Source organism: Podarcis tiliguerta (assembly GCF_965153285.1).
Source record: "Podarcis tiliguerta genome assembly, chromosome: 3".
Lineage (NCBI taxonomy): Eukaryota > Metazoa > Chordata > Lepidosauria > Squamata > Lacertidae > Podarcis > Podarcis tiliguerta.
This window is the reverse complement of record NC_139536.1, coordinates 95,180,702-95,195,388: the sequence shown is the minus strand read 5'-3', so window position 1 is coordinate 95,195,388 and position 14,687 is coordinate 95,180,702. Positions and strand designations below refer to the sequence as shown.

The window sequence follows — 14,687 nt, the reverse complement described above, 5'->3', positions numbered from 1 at the left end:
AACTCCAGGAAACCTTGTATTTTCAACCCAAAGAAGATAGTTTCAGCTCTCTAGGACTCAGTAACATTAGAAAGTCCCTTTGGAACGTAATGTTTTTCCACTTATCCCCTTGGTGCCACAGTGAAAATGATTTAGAAATAATAATTCCTATCACGAAAACCTTCCAATACTGATAGGCAGATATTTGCCTAACGTGGTCTGTGGCGATCACACAAACGTCCCCGGACGTTTGACGGTCTATTGATCCCTGTGCCACCACTTTGATTGCTTCCCCACTGCCACCAACCCGTTTCTCTCGGGTACACACGGAGTCCAGACAGTTGTTAACATTAAAACAAATAAACAAGGTTATTTTATAAGCATTAACAAGTTTATGGTTTCAGATAATTTTTCTTGTCAGTTTCTTAATCTTAGTTTCTTTACCGGCCTATACCTTCCTAATAACTTCTAACTGATTATCCCCACTGACTATCTGACTCCTCTTAACAGATTCTCTCGCTCTCTCACATCAAACTATCCCAACCCACAGACTTATCCTCCCTCTCTCTTCTCTAACACCCGACTGACATCCCAACAACACTAACTCTAACTCCTCCCCTTGGGTTCCCACTGGCCAATCACTTCACACTCACTTAACCCTTTCCTTATGACCCAGCATGATATCACCCACCCAGGAGGGCAAACGCCACATGGTCAAATAGAAACCAGTGCCACTGTGAGAAATGGATAAGTGTAAGGCAGTGGCAGGCAATCAGATGTTTCAAACGTCAAAAATGTAACGGCAGCAGTTGATGAAGATATCCAGGACACATTTGGCTCCTTGAGCACCAGTATATCCCATAGCTGGTTTGAGATTCCAGCTGGATCTCACGTCCTCCATCACTTGCTCCTGAAAGCAACATGTGTATCTTGATTGGCCTGCACTTATGACACCTGGGAGGTTATGTGACCTTCTCAGGCATGAATCTGTAGCATTTTTGCATGGGTAGAGATCAGCAGTGATGGCAAAACATTCCCCTGCCTCTGGGGACTTGTTTATGCACAATCTGGTTTCTGTGTACAGAAACATGAGACGAGACAGCATGCATTCTGCTTGAACTATCTGTGTGACTCCCTACAAATGCAGCATGTTTGCTATTTCTGGGTAGATTATATATTAAAATATTAGTGCAGTCACATGGGTTACAACTTCAGAATCGGCAAGCGTTATCGTGTTTCACCAAGCAACAATTTTACAGTTCTATGAAACCACTTCTATGATTTGCCATATTAGCAAAAAATGAAATAAAAATACAATTAAATCTGATACATTATTAAATTTCCTAAATATTCAAAGGAGCCCATTTGCTACAATTTTTTCAAAATTAGTTTCTGACCTTTCTGCCTTTTACACAAAAGACACTCTATATATCAAATTATTTCTAACACGCTGCACTATATTTAATTTGGTTTGCTTCAGATTAATAAGTAAATGGTCATTTGAAGTGTGAAAATAATATGCAAAGAAACTGCTGTCCACTGCATTTCAAATGCAGAAATATTAAATGGTTACTCCATCATTTAAAAGCTAATAACTTGTTTTGGAAATTGAAAGTTTCATTTAACACTGTAGTGCATAATAGTTACACTTCCTTTGACATTTGATATATATTCCATTTGAATGTTTTACTCATTCTAGCATTCTCCCAGAAACCAAGAGCTGATTTGTGCAACGTTACAGATAATTCAAGTACCGTAGTTACAAGTTACAGTGCCTGCAAGCCAATCCTGATTTTCAGCCTTCTAAATCTGGTGATGTTTGGAATGATGGTCCCACTCCACCCCGCCACCCCGAGTCATTTTACTTAGCTTAATAAGACAGAAAGATGAAGTATTTGAGCAAGAAATTACCTGATATGTTCAGGAAACGGGGAAAAAATATGTGTATAATGAGAGTTAGGCATTTTCCCAAAGTCAGAGCCACTTTGTTTAAGCAGAAGACAGCTAATCAAGGGATACAATTTTATACAAGGCATAAAACTGAAGCATCAAGACAGAGAAATAAATGGGATTCAAATAAATGAGATTTTGGCTTGGTGGTGCCTTATATAGACTTACAGTGCGTCTCCTATCCCACAGTCCAACCCAAATATTGAAGGGCTATACTTGGGACTGAGTGATATTTACAGGTAGCAACCTTAGGGATATGGGTCTGTGCATCTTACCACTGCCTCACACATAGTGCCAATCCTTTTCTTCTTTTCTGAAGTTTATTTTCAGTGTTTCTGCCATTGGTGACAAGCAGCAGAGCTCCTGCGAGTGACTGACAGGTTGTTGGTTTTTTGCTCAGAATACCTCAAGGACTGCCTGTCTCCATATGAACCTACCCAGATCTTGAATTCATCATCTGAGACCCTTCTTTGAGTGCCTCCTCCATGAGAGGTCCAGAAGCTGGCAACATGAGAACGGGCCTTTTCTGCAGTGGCTCCCTGTTTGTGGAATGCTTTCCTCAGGAAGGTTCATCTGATGTCTTCATTAATATAATAATAATTTTATTATTTATACCTCGCCCATCTGGCTGGGTTTACCCAGCCACTCTGGGCGGCTTACAACATAATAAAAACACCAAGCATAAAAAACTTCTGGATACAGGGTTGCCTTCAGATGGCTTCTAAAAATCAGATAGTTGTTTATTTCCTTGACATTGGATGGGAGGGTGTTCCACAGGGCAGGCGCCACTACCAAGAAGGCCCTCTGCCTGGTTCCTTGTAACCTCACTTCTCGCAGTGAGGGAACCACCAGAAAGCCCTCGGCACTGGACCTCAGTGTCTGGGCTGAATGGTGGGGGTGGAGATGCTCCTTCAGGTATACTGGGCCGAGGCCATTTAGGGCTTTCAAGGTCAGCACCAACACTTTGATTTCTGCTCAGAGACATACACCTTTAGGTCCCAGAAGAAAATGTTCCCCTTTAACCAGGTTTTAGGTAGACTGACATCCAATGCCCTCTTAAATGTGTTGTGGAAGAGCGGGTGTACACACACACACACACACAGAGAGAGAGAGAGAGAGAGGGAGGGAGAGGGAGAGAGACCATATGTATATATGGCACAGGGCAACTTTCTCTTCCTTCCACTCCATGGTATCATTCTCCCCTCCCTTTAAGTGTGGCACCTTATACTATCAGGAATGGGATGAAGACCAGACATACAGTCTGTACTAGAGCAATAAGGCCCACCTAAGTGTCAAGCAGTCAGATCAGCAAGCCCAGGTCTGAGGTGAGGTAACGAAAAATACCTGACTGTCCACCGTGTACACAAATGGATTTATTTTAAATGTGCCTTACAAAACAAATTGTGATCACGTCATTTATCCACAATAGTTACAATAAACTCACACATCAGACAAAAACCAAAGCTGCAACAGCATAGCAGAGACAACTAAAGACATTTACAGAGTATTACAAGTTAAAGGCAAGAACAGGACTTTGCCCGGCTTCTAGAAGCTGGTAAAGAACAACTCAGGCAACAGGTGGATGCCAAATGAGTGGCATAATAATGATAGCTGATGATTTATGACAAATAATGGGGAAATTATGCAGATGGTGCATCTTAGGCAGAATCCTAAGACTTTCTCTGTGCTGCTTAGAGCAGGGGTGGTGCTTTTAAAACTCTCCTCTCTCTCCCTGCCCTCTCTCAATCCAAGCCATTTTGGGAATCCCAGGACAATAAAGCAATTGGGGAAGGCTTCAGTCAACTGTGTTTTGGGGCTAAAGGATGGAAAGCTGCAAACCTACACATGCATGTAGGAATCAAAGTTTTGAAATTTATGGTTGCCTTTTTTTTCTTCTTTTTTACAAGAAATATATGTTGGAGCAGAATGCGCTGAACTCTGGCTAATGTTTGCTATAGCTCTCACTGGTTATACCATCGAGCTCAGAAAGCAGAGCAGGGTTCATAGACAGCTGAGGCTCCTAATTATGAGATGATGCAAAATGTAAGCCAATGTTGGAGCTAAATAAAAGGTGTTATTCAGTCGAGTGCTTTCCCACAGAATGAGTCATGGCCGCAGAGCGTACATTGCCTTCCGTTCACACAAGAGATTTCACATTTCCCAACTTTTCATTTGCAAAATGGAAGAACGTAGATAATCTTACCTGTTGTTGACCTGATTGTTGAGGTGATATTGGAAGATGCCATTGCAGGGATACATTCGTCGTCTTGTGAGTAGCCCGCCTGAATGGCACGCAAGTAACTGTGGCTTCTGGTTCGGAAACAACCCGGCAGATCGAGGGCATCCATGGCCTGAGCTTCAACTTCACTAAACACTGATTCACAAACAGATTCAAATTGCCCATTGACCTCTGCTTCACTCATCTAGATAAACAACAACATTGCATTGGGTTTTTCTTTTGGTTGGCTTGCTCTGTCAGGAATGGACTGTGCTGTAGCACTTCAAAAGCAGGCACGACCTGAACATTAATAGAGTCCCCCCCCCTCACCCCCCCACATCACCTCTTGACACTTTTATCATGCAGCAAAATGCTTCAACATCACTGAACTAAGCATGTTTGCTATCTGTGTGCTAAGTAGACTGTCCAGTTCTGATGTTATTTTTGGATGACAGCTTAGGACAGCTTTTTAGTTTCAACTCGTTTAGCAATGAAATCTAATAAATAATAAAATAACTGTGTAGGGGCGATATTGTTTTTCTTTGCTACTATGTTATGGAGTTTCTTTGTGTTTTTATATTGCAAACCACCCTGTAATCTTTGAATGAATGGTGGTATAGAAAATAATAATAATAATAATAATAATAATAATAATAATAATAACAACAACAACAATAATAATAAGGAACAGACACACAGTTATTGAACAAACCAGGATCTGAAACTAGTTTGGTCAAGGTTTCTTACAGCTTAAAGCAGCTGAACAAACCAGATTTTTTTCTATATTTGAGTGTAAAAGGAAACTTTTTTGTTCCAAACATCTATCACAAATTGCTCCTAATACTACTACTACTACTACTACTACTACTACTAATATAGTGTTCATTTTATAATTGGAGACAGACTGAAAATACTAGTGAAATTAATGATGCTAGTAAACAATATGATCCTGGCTTGATGGGAAGTTCTTGTGGCTAGGATTGTAAGATAAGGAAGTTTACTGAGTTAAATGGGACTGATGTGGGATAGCTGGAGGCAGAAGGACAAAAATGGAGCAAAGGAGTTGGGGTTGGGGAGTGGAGTAGGGTGCACTGGAGTCAAGAGACAGAGCAAGAGAGAATGGCATGCCAGAGAGAGAGAGAGAGAGAGAGAGAGAGAGAGAGAGAAGGTTGGATCCACAAGTTGGATCCAATAAAATAGATGCTCTTGAAATCGCGCAATGTTTCCTTGGGTTCCCTGCCCTGCCAATCATAATCACATCACAGAACACATCCACCACCACTGATTAAATCAAGGATCCAGTGTGCTTTGAAGTGCACTTGATCCATGGTGAACTTAATCCTTATGGATCCTCATAATTCCCTCACAAGGGATCCCTTCCCAAACCACCGCCGAATCTGTGCGCCCAGATGCATTTTGTGATTTGTTGTTGATTTTGGCATCCTGTGTAAAAACCACTATTACCCATGTTTTGGATCAAAGTTTTTGTGCTGCTACCAAGCACTGAATCTGTGACATTTCCTGAAACCACTGCAAGTTTCAATTTGCTGATTCCCGCCCCCTGGAAAAGCAAGCAAATTCAAGGGAATCCATTTTAATTTCACTGGAACTGACACCTTAGAAAAGCTAAATGTGTTTGTTTCTTGTGCTTTCCCTCTTTCTGCCTGTGGGTGGGAGTAGGCTGACCCACAGCAGGGTGGACAGAAGGCATGCTGTCCTGGCCTTCTATCAAAATTCCAAAGTGCCAATTTGCCGAAAGAGATTGGCAGTTGACAGAAACTGCATTTGCTCTCCAGAGTGTGTGCCCATAACACTTGTGGCTGTATTGCCTCCAACCCCACACAAAGCTACCCTGTGAAGTGGCTAAAGAGGGGCAAAAGTCCAGTTGATGAAGTATGTATTTTTAGATTAAACAAATAATTTCTGGCAAATAGCCTCTGATTGCACTGAAAGCCTGATAGTACCATTTCCCATAAATACACTTCCAGAAACACTTCCAGAATTAAGTTGTTCTGAAAACAATTAGTTCTGGCCCTTGTAATAATTATTTCATTTCTAATCAAATTACATTAACTAATGTTCTCTGGAAAGACAAACATTCTCATTCTGAATAGCCTTGTGCAAACAATATTAGGAAAGAAAGATGGGATAATGCAGTTCATACTTATGATTGTCTTATTTCCTACTTGTAAATTCAACTTCTGGCAAGGAGCATAGCCCCTTTTTTATGTCCCTCTGCAGAATAAATGGCTATTTGATGGGCATTAAAAGTATATGTGGCATGGTTTGCTGAGGTCCACCTGTATCTGATGTCCACCTGAAAAACTTGCATGGCTCTGGGCTCACATTCTCCTTTGTTCTTCTGCACTGGCTTAAGTGGGGGGAGAGAATATGCAGCAGGAACCAGGAGCAACGAGGAGATAGCATTCTCTTAATACACTTAATTTCCTTGACCAACATGATGCTGTCCAAATAGTCTGGAGCAGATAGGAGCTGTAGTGCAAAACAGCGGCAGCTCACTTAGGTTGGGGGAAAGCTGTCCTAGAGGAACAGCGCTGCCTAGTGCTATAAGGCAAAGTACTGTATGGAAGTGGGACACTTCTGGGCTTTGCTGAAGATAAACAGCAGTTCACGCCTCCTCTTCCACTCTCTCTGGCATGGTTTATAATATGAAATGTGTGGTGAGATGCTTGCGTTGGCAGCTCCTTGCAGAAGAAAATGCTTTCGGTCAAGGAGTATGGCAATCTCATTTTGGATGTTTAAGGACGGTTGGGTCCAGTCGCAGACAACTCTGGGGTTGCAGCACTCATCTCACTTTCAGGCCAAGGGAGCCAGTGTTTGTCCACAGACAGCTTTTCGGGTCAAGTAGCCAGCATGACTAAACTGCTTCTGGTGCACGGAGGACCGTGACGGAAGCCAGAGTGTACAGAAATGCCATTTACCTTCCCGCCGCAGTGGTACCTATTTATCTACTTGCACTGGCATGCTTTCAAACTGCTAGGTTGGCAGGAGTTGGGACCGAGCAATGGGAGCTCACTCTGTCGAGGGGATTCGAATAGCCAACCTTCTGATCGGCAAGACCAAGCGGCTCAGTGGTTTAGACCACAGCACCACACGCGTTTTGTTTGGATGTTTATGCTACCAGGGAGAGGAAGGAGTGGGAAAAGTGCACTGGGAAGCAGTTACTTGTCTTTAGTAACTTCAAGTTCTGGCAGAGATGAACTTGTGAACAAGTGCAGTCCTGGAATGTCTTTGCCTGCTGTCAGCTAGCCTCAATTTTGTCCTGGTTCTCTTGTTGTATAGGAGCTGTAGGGGCCTGCCACAAGGCAATCAGAACATTTCACAGCTGTTCTTAGCCTTTTTCAAGCCGTGAATCTCTGAGATGACAATCCATGCATGCTAACAGGCCATCTGATTTCCCCTTAGAACTGAATCATAATCAGTAGAAGATTATGCGACATAGGAAGGCTCATTGAATGAAATAGATCAAGAAGTCCTTGCTCCAATTTACATGACTTTCCTGCATTTCTTACCCTAGAATGTGGGCAGTGTTTAGACATTCAAAAACAAGAAGCACACAAATTAACACTCATTAGCTTTATATGCCAAAGGTTCGCCCTATACAACACACACAGCTCCCCCCCCCCTAAAAAATTCAGTGTAACAAAAACGCAGCTTACTGTTTTTCTACTTCCTCCTATCTCACACCCTCAAAAAGGTGGGATGTAAACTGTGCAAGCCAGCTACTCCCAATTAAATTTCACAACTAAGACACAACACTGGCACTTATTCAATGGGCAGTTTCACAGAGAGTGCACATCAAACCAGTGTTTGCCACCAAGTGTATACTCATCACAGAGCGGCCAATTTCTGCTTTTTGGTAAGTAACTCCTACATTTGCAAACCATTGTTTACCACTTCCATACTGTGGCCTGGTTTGTACATAATGCTAAACCAAACCACGGTTTAGCATGTGAATACACGAGTGCCCCCAGAGAGGAGATCATAGCCACTTTGCCTCTCCTTTGGTCCTGCTGTCGCACTGTTGTTTCGTTGCCTCGTCCGAACTCAGGCTACTGGTGTGTCTCGCTCCAGACAAACCAGCTGTTGTTACTGTTATATGTTTTAAGTTCATATACAGAACATTTCAAACGCACACCTTAGAACCAGGTCTTGCTGAACTACAACTGTCCCTCCCATTGGCCATTCTGGCTGGGGCTGAAATGAGCTGAAGTCTAGAACATCTTGAGGGCCACAAGTTCCTCATCCCTGCCTGAAAAACTATAGTGTGTGAAACAGGTCAAAAAGGTTTGAGACTCTGGTGGTTTCAGCTACAAGATGTGATTCACTTGCACATGAGAAAAGCTCCACACTTAGGCAAATGGTCTCAGCTAAATATTTTTCATTAGGCCATCTCAAATAGTTTAAGCCCTTCGGAACTGGACATGTTTTCAATTCTCTGGCATGGAACTGCTGACAAAAACTGCTGGACAGCTGGTAGCTAGCTTGGGTGATATGATAAACTCCTGTTGCTGATGTCGCTTAGAAAGTCAGGCTGAAAATAAAATAAAAAATGTTTCCAACCTGGCTGATGCAGCTGGCCTGACTGAGCGTGCTCACTGCTCTCATATAGCTCTGATTCCTTGATCGGAACTTGGGGGAATTGTAGTTTGCTGACGGATCCAAGTTGTGTCCACCCGGCACATCACTTGCCGCTTGCAGGTAGCTCTGACTATTAAGGAAAGATAGAGAGGGAAACAAAGGATGAAAAACTAAGGCTAGAAAGAAGCGAGGGGGTGGAAAGAACATCCCGTGATACAGGAGGCCACTGCCCATTCCCCCAGAAGCTTCCCCCTAGGATTCCATTGAAGTTAGGGGAACACCACAGAAAAATTGGCCTCTGGTTTCTTATTCCTACTACAGGCACAGGCCCTGACCCAGCTGGAAAGGCCTCAGCTGCACACATCTGCTCCCAGCTCTTAACAGACCCAGTCTCCTATATGGAGAAGAGCTTGGACTAGATTTAGGCTCTCCTTCTCCTAAGCATATGGTTGGGGCTGTCAGCACTTAAGAGCTATAATTGTCTGGTCCAAGTGGGAAGTGCTCAAGATGAGTCCCTGGACTTTGCCATCATTGCTGCAGCCTCTAACAGCATGTATGACACTTGGGAGATTTGAAGCACTCGGATCGACCAGACTCCTTTCAAACTCGCTGGCATCCTACTTCGGGGTGTACTTGAGGCTGGTGCCGAGTGCTTCTCAAGCCTTTCCCAATGCTTACAACCAGCCCCATGAACATCTCACTTCACATTATGTTGGTGCTAAACAAATTAAACCGTTAAGTGAACAATGATCGTTACGGCAACCTATATATCCATCTGTTATGCCACGATGGTCCCCCCCCCCCAGTTGCTCGCCATTTCCTATACTATTAACATTTCTCCCAGCAATGCTATCTGCAAGCCATTACCCTCCTGCTTCAATTTTTTTCCAAAGTGGATCTTTTTCTCTCTCTCCGTTGTATAATACTTTGCATTTGAATCTGTCCAACATTTCTTCTTTTTTTTCAATAAGGCTCTCTAGTATGCTGAGCTCATTTTTTAATTTGTAGCCTATCATATAAATCATTCACAATGCTTCCCCCGAGATGTGTGCTGCCCACTTCTTCTTCCAAGTCATTAATGAAGATGTTAAACAGCATCAGACCCGGGGCTGATCCTTGTGCAACCCCAGAGGACATCTCATTGCAAACTAATCTAAACTGCATGCATATATTAAGTGAGATACATCTTAGGTGAACTTTTAAAAGTTTGGCATTGACTTGTCATTGGTGGCAATCCAGCCACTCAGTTTAATTAATAAACCTCTTTATTGTCCTGCTGCATAGCATGTGGTGAATGATTTACTTACACTTTAAAACTGCGAATTGTTCCTTACTAAACTAAAATATTGCCTACGGACCTTCCTCATTCAGTTGTAAACATTTACCATAATACAGATATGAATGCTGAAGTCCTAGACATACTTAGTAATAACAACCACTGAACTTAGCACACCTTATTTTAAAGTATAAATGCTTAGGATTAAGATGGCACATAATCACATTGATGGTGAAAGGCCAATCAAAGAAAAGACATTCCATTTGGGGGAAGCATTTAGCCAATGAGAAACCATAACCCACATTTAAATTCCACAATGGTCAAAGGGAGGACTTTTCTTCCATTGACTAAAATTGCCAAACTTGTATAGGATTGTCTCCATACAACTGAAATGATAAAATACAGCGGGTCTGGAATTTCTACCACATTACTGAATACTGTGTTTTCAGCTACTGTAAGGGGGGGGGGAGGCCTTTAGTTTTGCACGAGCAATGCAAAAGAGTCTTTCAAAATGCATCACAAAAATTGTTGCATTTCAGAAATGATTAGTAAATAGTGATGAGCAATATGGGAAAGTGGAAACCAGGTTAACAAGACTCACTAAGTAACTAGCGTGACTAAAAACTGTTATCTGCTTTAGCCTTAATTCAAATTCTTAAAGTGATAAAATGACACCAAGTGCCTTTTATTTTATCCTAACATTCCCCTGATTCCATTTGCGACTTCAGCAAATGCTGCCTTGTAGGTGTATGAACAGTATCTCCAATGTTCAGCCCAAATGGAGTCTGTCCTTAAGGCCACTTTTAGAACATGCCATGCCTTTGCAGCTTTATCCAGTTGATGCAAAAGCAGTAACAAATCGCATTATACTTGCACAGTTTCTTGTGCTTCAAAGGGGGACAAAGGAGACCAAATGGAAGTAAAGCAGGTGAATTCCAATGAACATAATACAGTTGAGAAAACTGGCAAGCTCATATCCCAAAGAGGCATATTACAAAAGGAACTGTGAATACCTCTAAAAACACAATTTCCTGTGAACAATGCTTCCATTGCCTGCACTAAAAACATATCACATACTCACTCTGTAAGCTGAAGGCTTCAATTGTTTTATCAACACATAATTTCTTAATTGAGGTTGCATTGGGTTATATTCATTTTTAGCGCTGCATAACTAACTGCTTCCGCTGAACTCAGCAAGAGCTGCTTGTGTGAAGGCGGCGCACAAGAAATGAGCGCAACTCTGGTCCATTCTTAACTCTATCACAGCATGCTGGAACTAACAGTTACTATAAAATCTCTAAATCAGATTAAATTTATTCAGTTTACCCACAAAAATGGCTTAGCATTATTAAGGTCAGTTCTAATAACGCTCTCATCATACTAATTGTTTTGGCAGCTCAGATAAATCTTCAATTATAAAGGAGTCTTGTATGGACAATCAGTAAACTTTCTAGCATAGTTTAGCAAAATTTGTCATTTAAAGCACTTTGTACAGCGATAGCTGAAATCTGGAAAGTTTTTACAGATGCTGGAATATAAATGACATGTTTATTTATTGGGGCATTTATTTCTTACCATTAAAAAATCAAGGTGGTATACGTTTGTGTGTGTGTGTGTACATACATACACACATATATGGCAAATATTAAAAACGAACCTAAAAATAAAAATAATTGTTGCCTACCAAAATTCTAGAATAGATTGGTGAACTTGGAGTAGAATCTGCAAGCTGGTTAGGACTTCAAAATGATATTGGTATTTCAGCCTACATTCGAATCAAAGCAGAATTCTACACCATCTCTTTTTCTATGACAGTGTTGTCTAATATATTGGAGCGAATGTGCACCAACCTCAGTTGCCCTTAGCAAGCTTCCACTTGCCCACATTCTTACTTAAAACTCTGCCTATCATTGGCTGTGGCGCCCCCTACTGTTGGCCTCCCTGCCTTCTCGCCTACCAGCCCCAAGGAGCATCAGCCACCGCTGAGTTGTTGTTGTTGAAGATGATAATAATAATAACAATAATGCTAATAATAATAATAATAATAATATTTATTTACACCCCACCCTTCCCAGTTTAAAAACTGGGCTCAGGGCGGCTAACAGCAAATATAAAACATTGCTTAAAAATGTGACTTAAAAACAGCATAAAACAACACAAAGTACAACATAAAATGCAGCATCAATATCAATAAAATTCAAAAATTCAGGGGTAATTTTGGGAGGGGAAAACCCCCGGGGGGGGGGACAACCCCAGTCAGTAGACATCAAATGATCACCAGGGCTAACTGGCCAAGTTGGTCCTACTAGGGCCAGGAAGGAGACCAGGGAAGAATTTAAATTTGGGTCCCAGAAAGCGTTTATTCATGGAAGAGGAAAGGGGAAAAGGGAATAGGGGATCAGGCTAATTCAAACTGAAGGCCAGGAGGAATATCTCTGTCTTACAGGTCCTGCGGATGGAGATCAAGTCCTGCAGGGCCCTAGTCTCGTGGGACAGATCATTCCACCAGGTGAGAGCCGTCACTGAAAACGTCCTGGCCCTGGTGATAGTCTGGCTTCCTTGGAGCCCAGTACCTTTAAGCTATTATTATTCATGGACCTTAGGGTCCTCTGTGGGACATACCAGGAGAGGCGATCTCGTAAGTACAAGGGTGATGATTACCAGAGTTTCAGAACATAAATGTCATTCGTGTACCACACCAACCAGAAGGAAACACTGACAGAGTACACACTTGCCTGCTCATTCCTCAAGGTTAGTCTCCAAAGACAGACTTAATTCTCAGTTGATTCCTCTTCTAAGAAAAATAACCCACATTGCTTAGAAAATTCTTTTCACCTCCTATTGCTCCCACCGGTCATATAAGTATCAAAGCGAGTGCTTGTTGAGATGGATAATTGACCCAAACTCTAAAACCGCAGATTGTGAACTAAGGCACTCAAATTCCCTTTAGCTTAATTTTCTTATTATCATGCCCTTCAGATCAACAAAGTTTGAGGGTGGAACACTTACTGGAACTATATTTTATTGCAACAGATAATTTTTAAAAAAACTACTAAAACCTTGATCGTTGTGAAACCTAGATTTACTAAATAAGAATTTATCAAAAGTTTGTTTCAATTTAATACAACAATGAAATGCCCCATCATTAAGAGCAAAGTAAGGGGAGCCTTGTCACTTTCCAGTTTTTGTACTTTGGTTTCTCCTTCTTTATTTTGCTTAGAAGCCTTTTCAGTCCTTACTCGGTACATGAATGAGAACCTCAATATTAGAGATGGCTTCGCTTTACAGAAGAAGGTGGTATTTAAGTATGAAGGCCCCAAGCTGTTTAGAACTTGGGATGGAATTTTCCAAATTTTAGATGTCAAGCTTACCCACATGGATTTTCCCTGCCCAATAATCATCTCATTGAGGATTTGGTTCCCGCACCCTAGTCCCACTAAAAATCTGAACAATTATTGCGGATTATAAGCACTATTATATGCATATGCACTCCAGGTTTCCTAAAGTAACCAGCACATAAATGGATACATAAAACAATGCATATAACGGTATAAAAATATATGTGTGTGTTAATAGACTTATAAAATTATGCTGCGGAAATAGAGTACGGCATGGGGTTTCATTCTTTTGTAGTATTATAAATATAATTTTACGTTAAATGTGGGCTTTTAAAGAAACTGACAATGCATGCTAAGCGGGTGCTCAGGTAAAAAAGGTAGGCCGTGAGTAAAGTTTAATTGAGTCAGAACCTCCACACTGGTCAACAACAAATTTGTTGTCTGCGTTTTTTCAGTTGATTTAGGAGAATCTGATACGCTGAATCCAAAAATCACATTGGTTTTGCTCAATCAGGTCAAGTTTTCGAGCTATGGCCACATGTTGGTTTTTTTAACGTTTTTGTTCACATGTACGCTTGTGTGGAGCATTTTAGAAGAAGTTGGTGGGGGTAAAATGCCATGTCGAATAATTGTTTTGATTGGAAATGATTATTTTAATGACAAGAAGTATTCAGATACTTCTGGGTGATTATATCGAAAAGAGATCAGTTTGAAGTCATAAAACCTCAAAATCTTCCATAAATTGGTGTGGCAAAGCATAAAGTTGGGGGATCAAAACTAAGTTAATGGGGCAGCTGCCCCACAAAGTATCCTGATCTTCAATCAGCATGTCGTCCTGTAGCTCATTGTGATGAAATTCCAGTGCCTATCTTTGGAGAACTTCCTGACATTAGTGACGAAGATGCCTCCAGTGTTGAAGGACATGAAGAAGAAGAAGTGGTTCTTGAAGATGATGCTCCACATCCATTTTCCCAAAAGGAGTTGAATGATCTAGTTCGTGACCTCAGCTTGTCAAAGGACTCTGCTGAACTGTTGGCATCCAGATTGAAGGAAAAAAACCTCCTCTCTGACAGTGCTCACATCAGCTTCTTCTGCAATAGGCATCAAGAGTACCTCCGTTTTTTCTCGGAAGAGAAGGACTTGGTGTACTGTGCAGATATTGCGCAGCTTCTGCTCAAGCTTGGAGTGCCACAGTACGAACTCAAAGATTGGAGACTGTTCATTGACAGCAGCAAGCGATCACTGAAATGTATTCTGCTACACAACGGCAACCAGTTTGCCTCTATACCCCTGGCTCACTCGAGTACACTGAAGGAGAACTATG

At 41.6% G+C, this 14,687-nt stretch overlaps 1 protein-coding gene across 15 annotated transcripts in view; it reads right to left on the bottom strand.

The window, feature by feature from the left end:
- DLGAP2 (DLG associated protein 2) overlaps positions 1 to 14,687 on the bottom strand; it is a 391,216-nt gene that overhangs the window by 60,059 nt on the left and 316,470 nt on the right. For all 15 annotated transcript variants that reach the window (XM_083431533.1, XM_083431526.1, XM_083431535.1 and 12 more), the window contains 2 exons: positions 8,732 to 8,879; positions 4,133 to 4,352 (listed from right to left, as the gene is read on the bottom strand). In XM_083431533.1, coding sequence (XP_083287659.1) covers positions 4,133 to 4,352; positions 8,732 to 8,879 — 368 coding nt within the window. The remainder of the gene's footprint in view (positions 1 to 4,132; positions 4,353 to 8,731; positions 8,880 to 14,687) is intronic.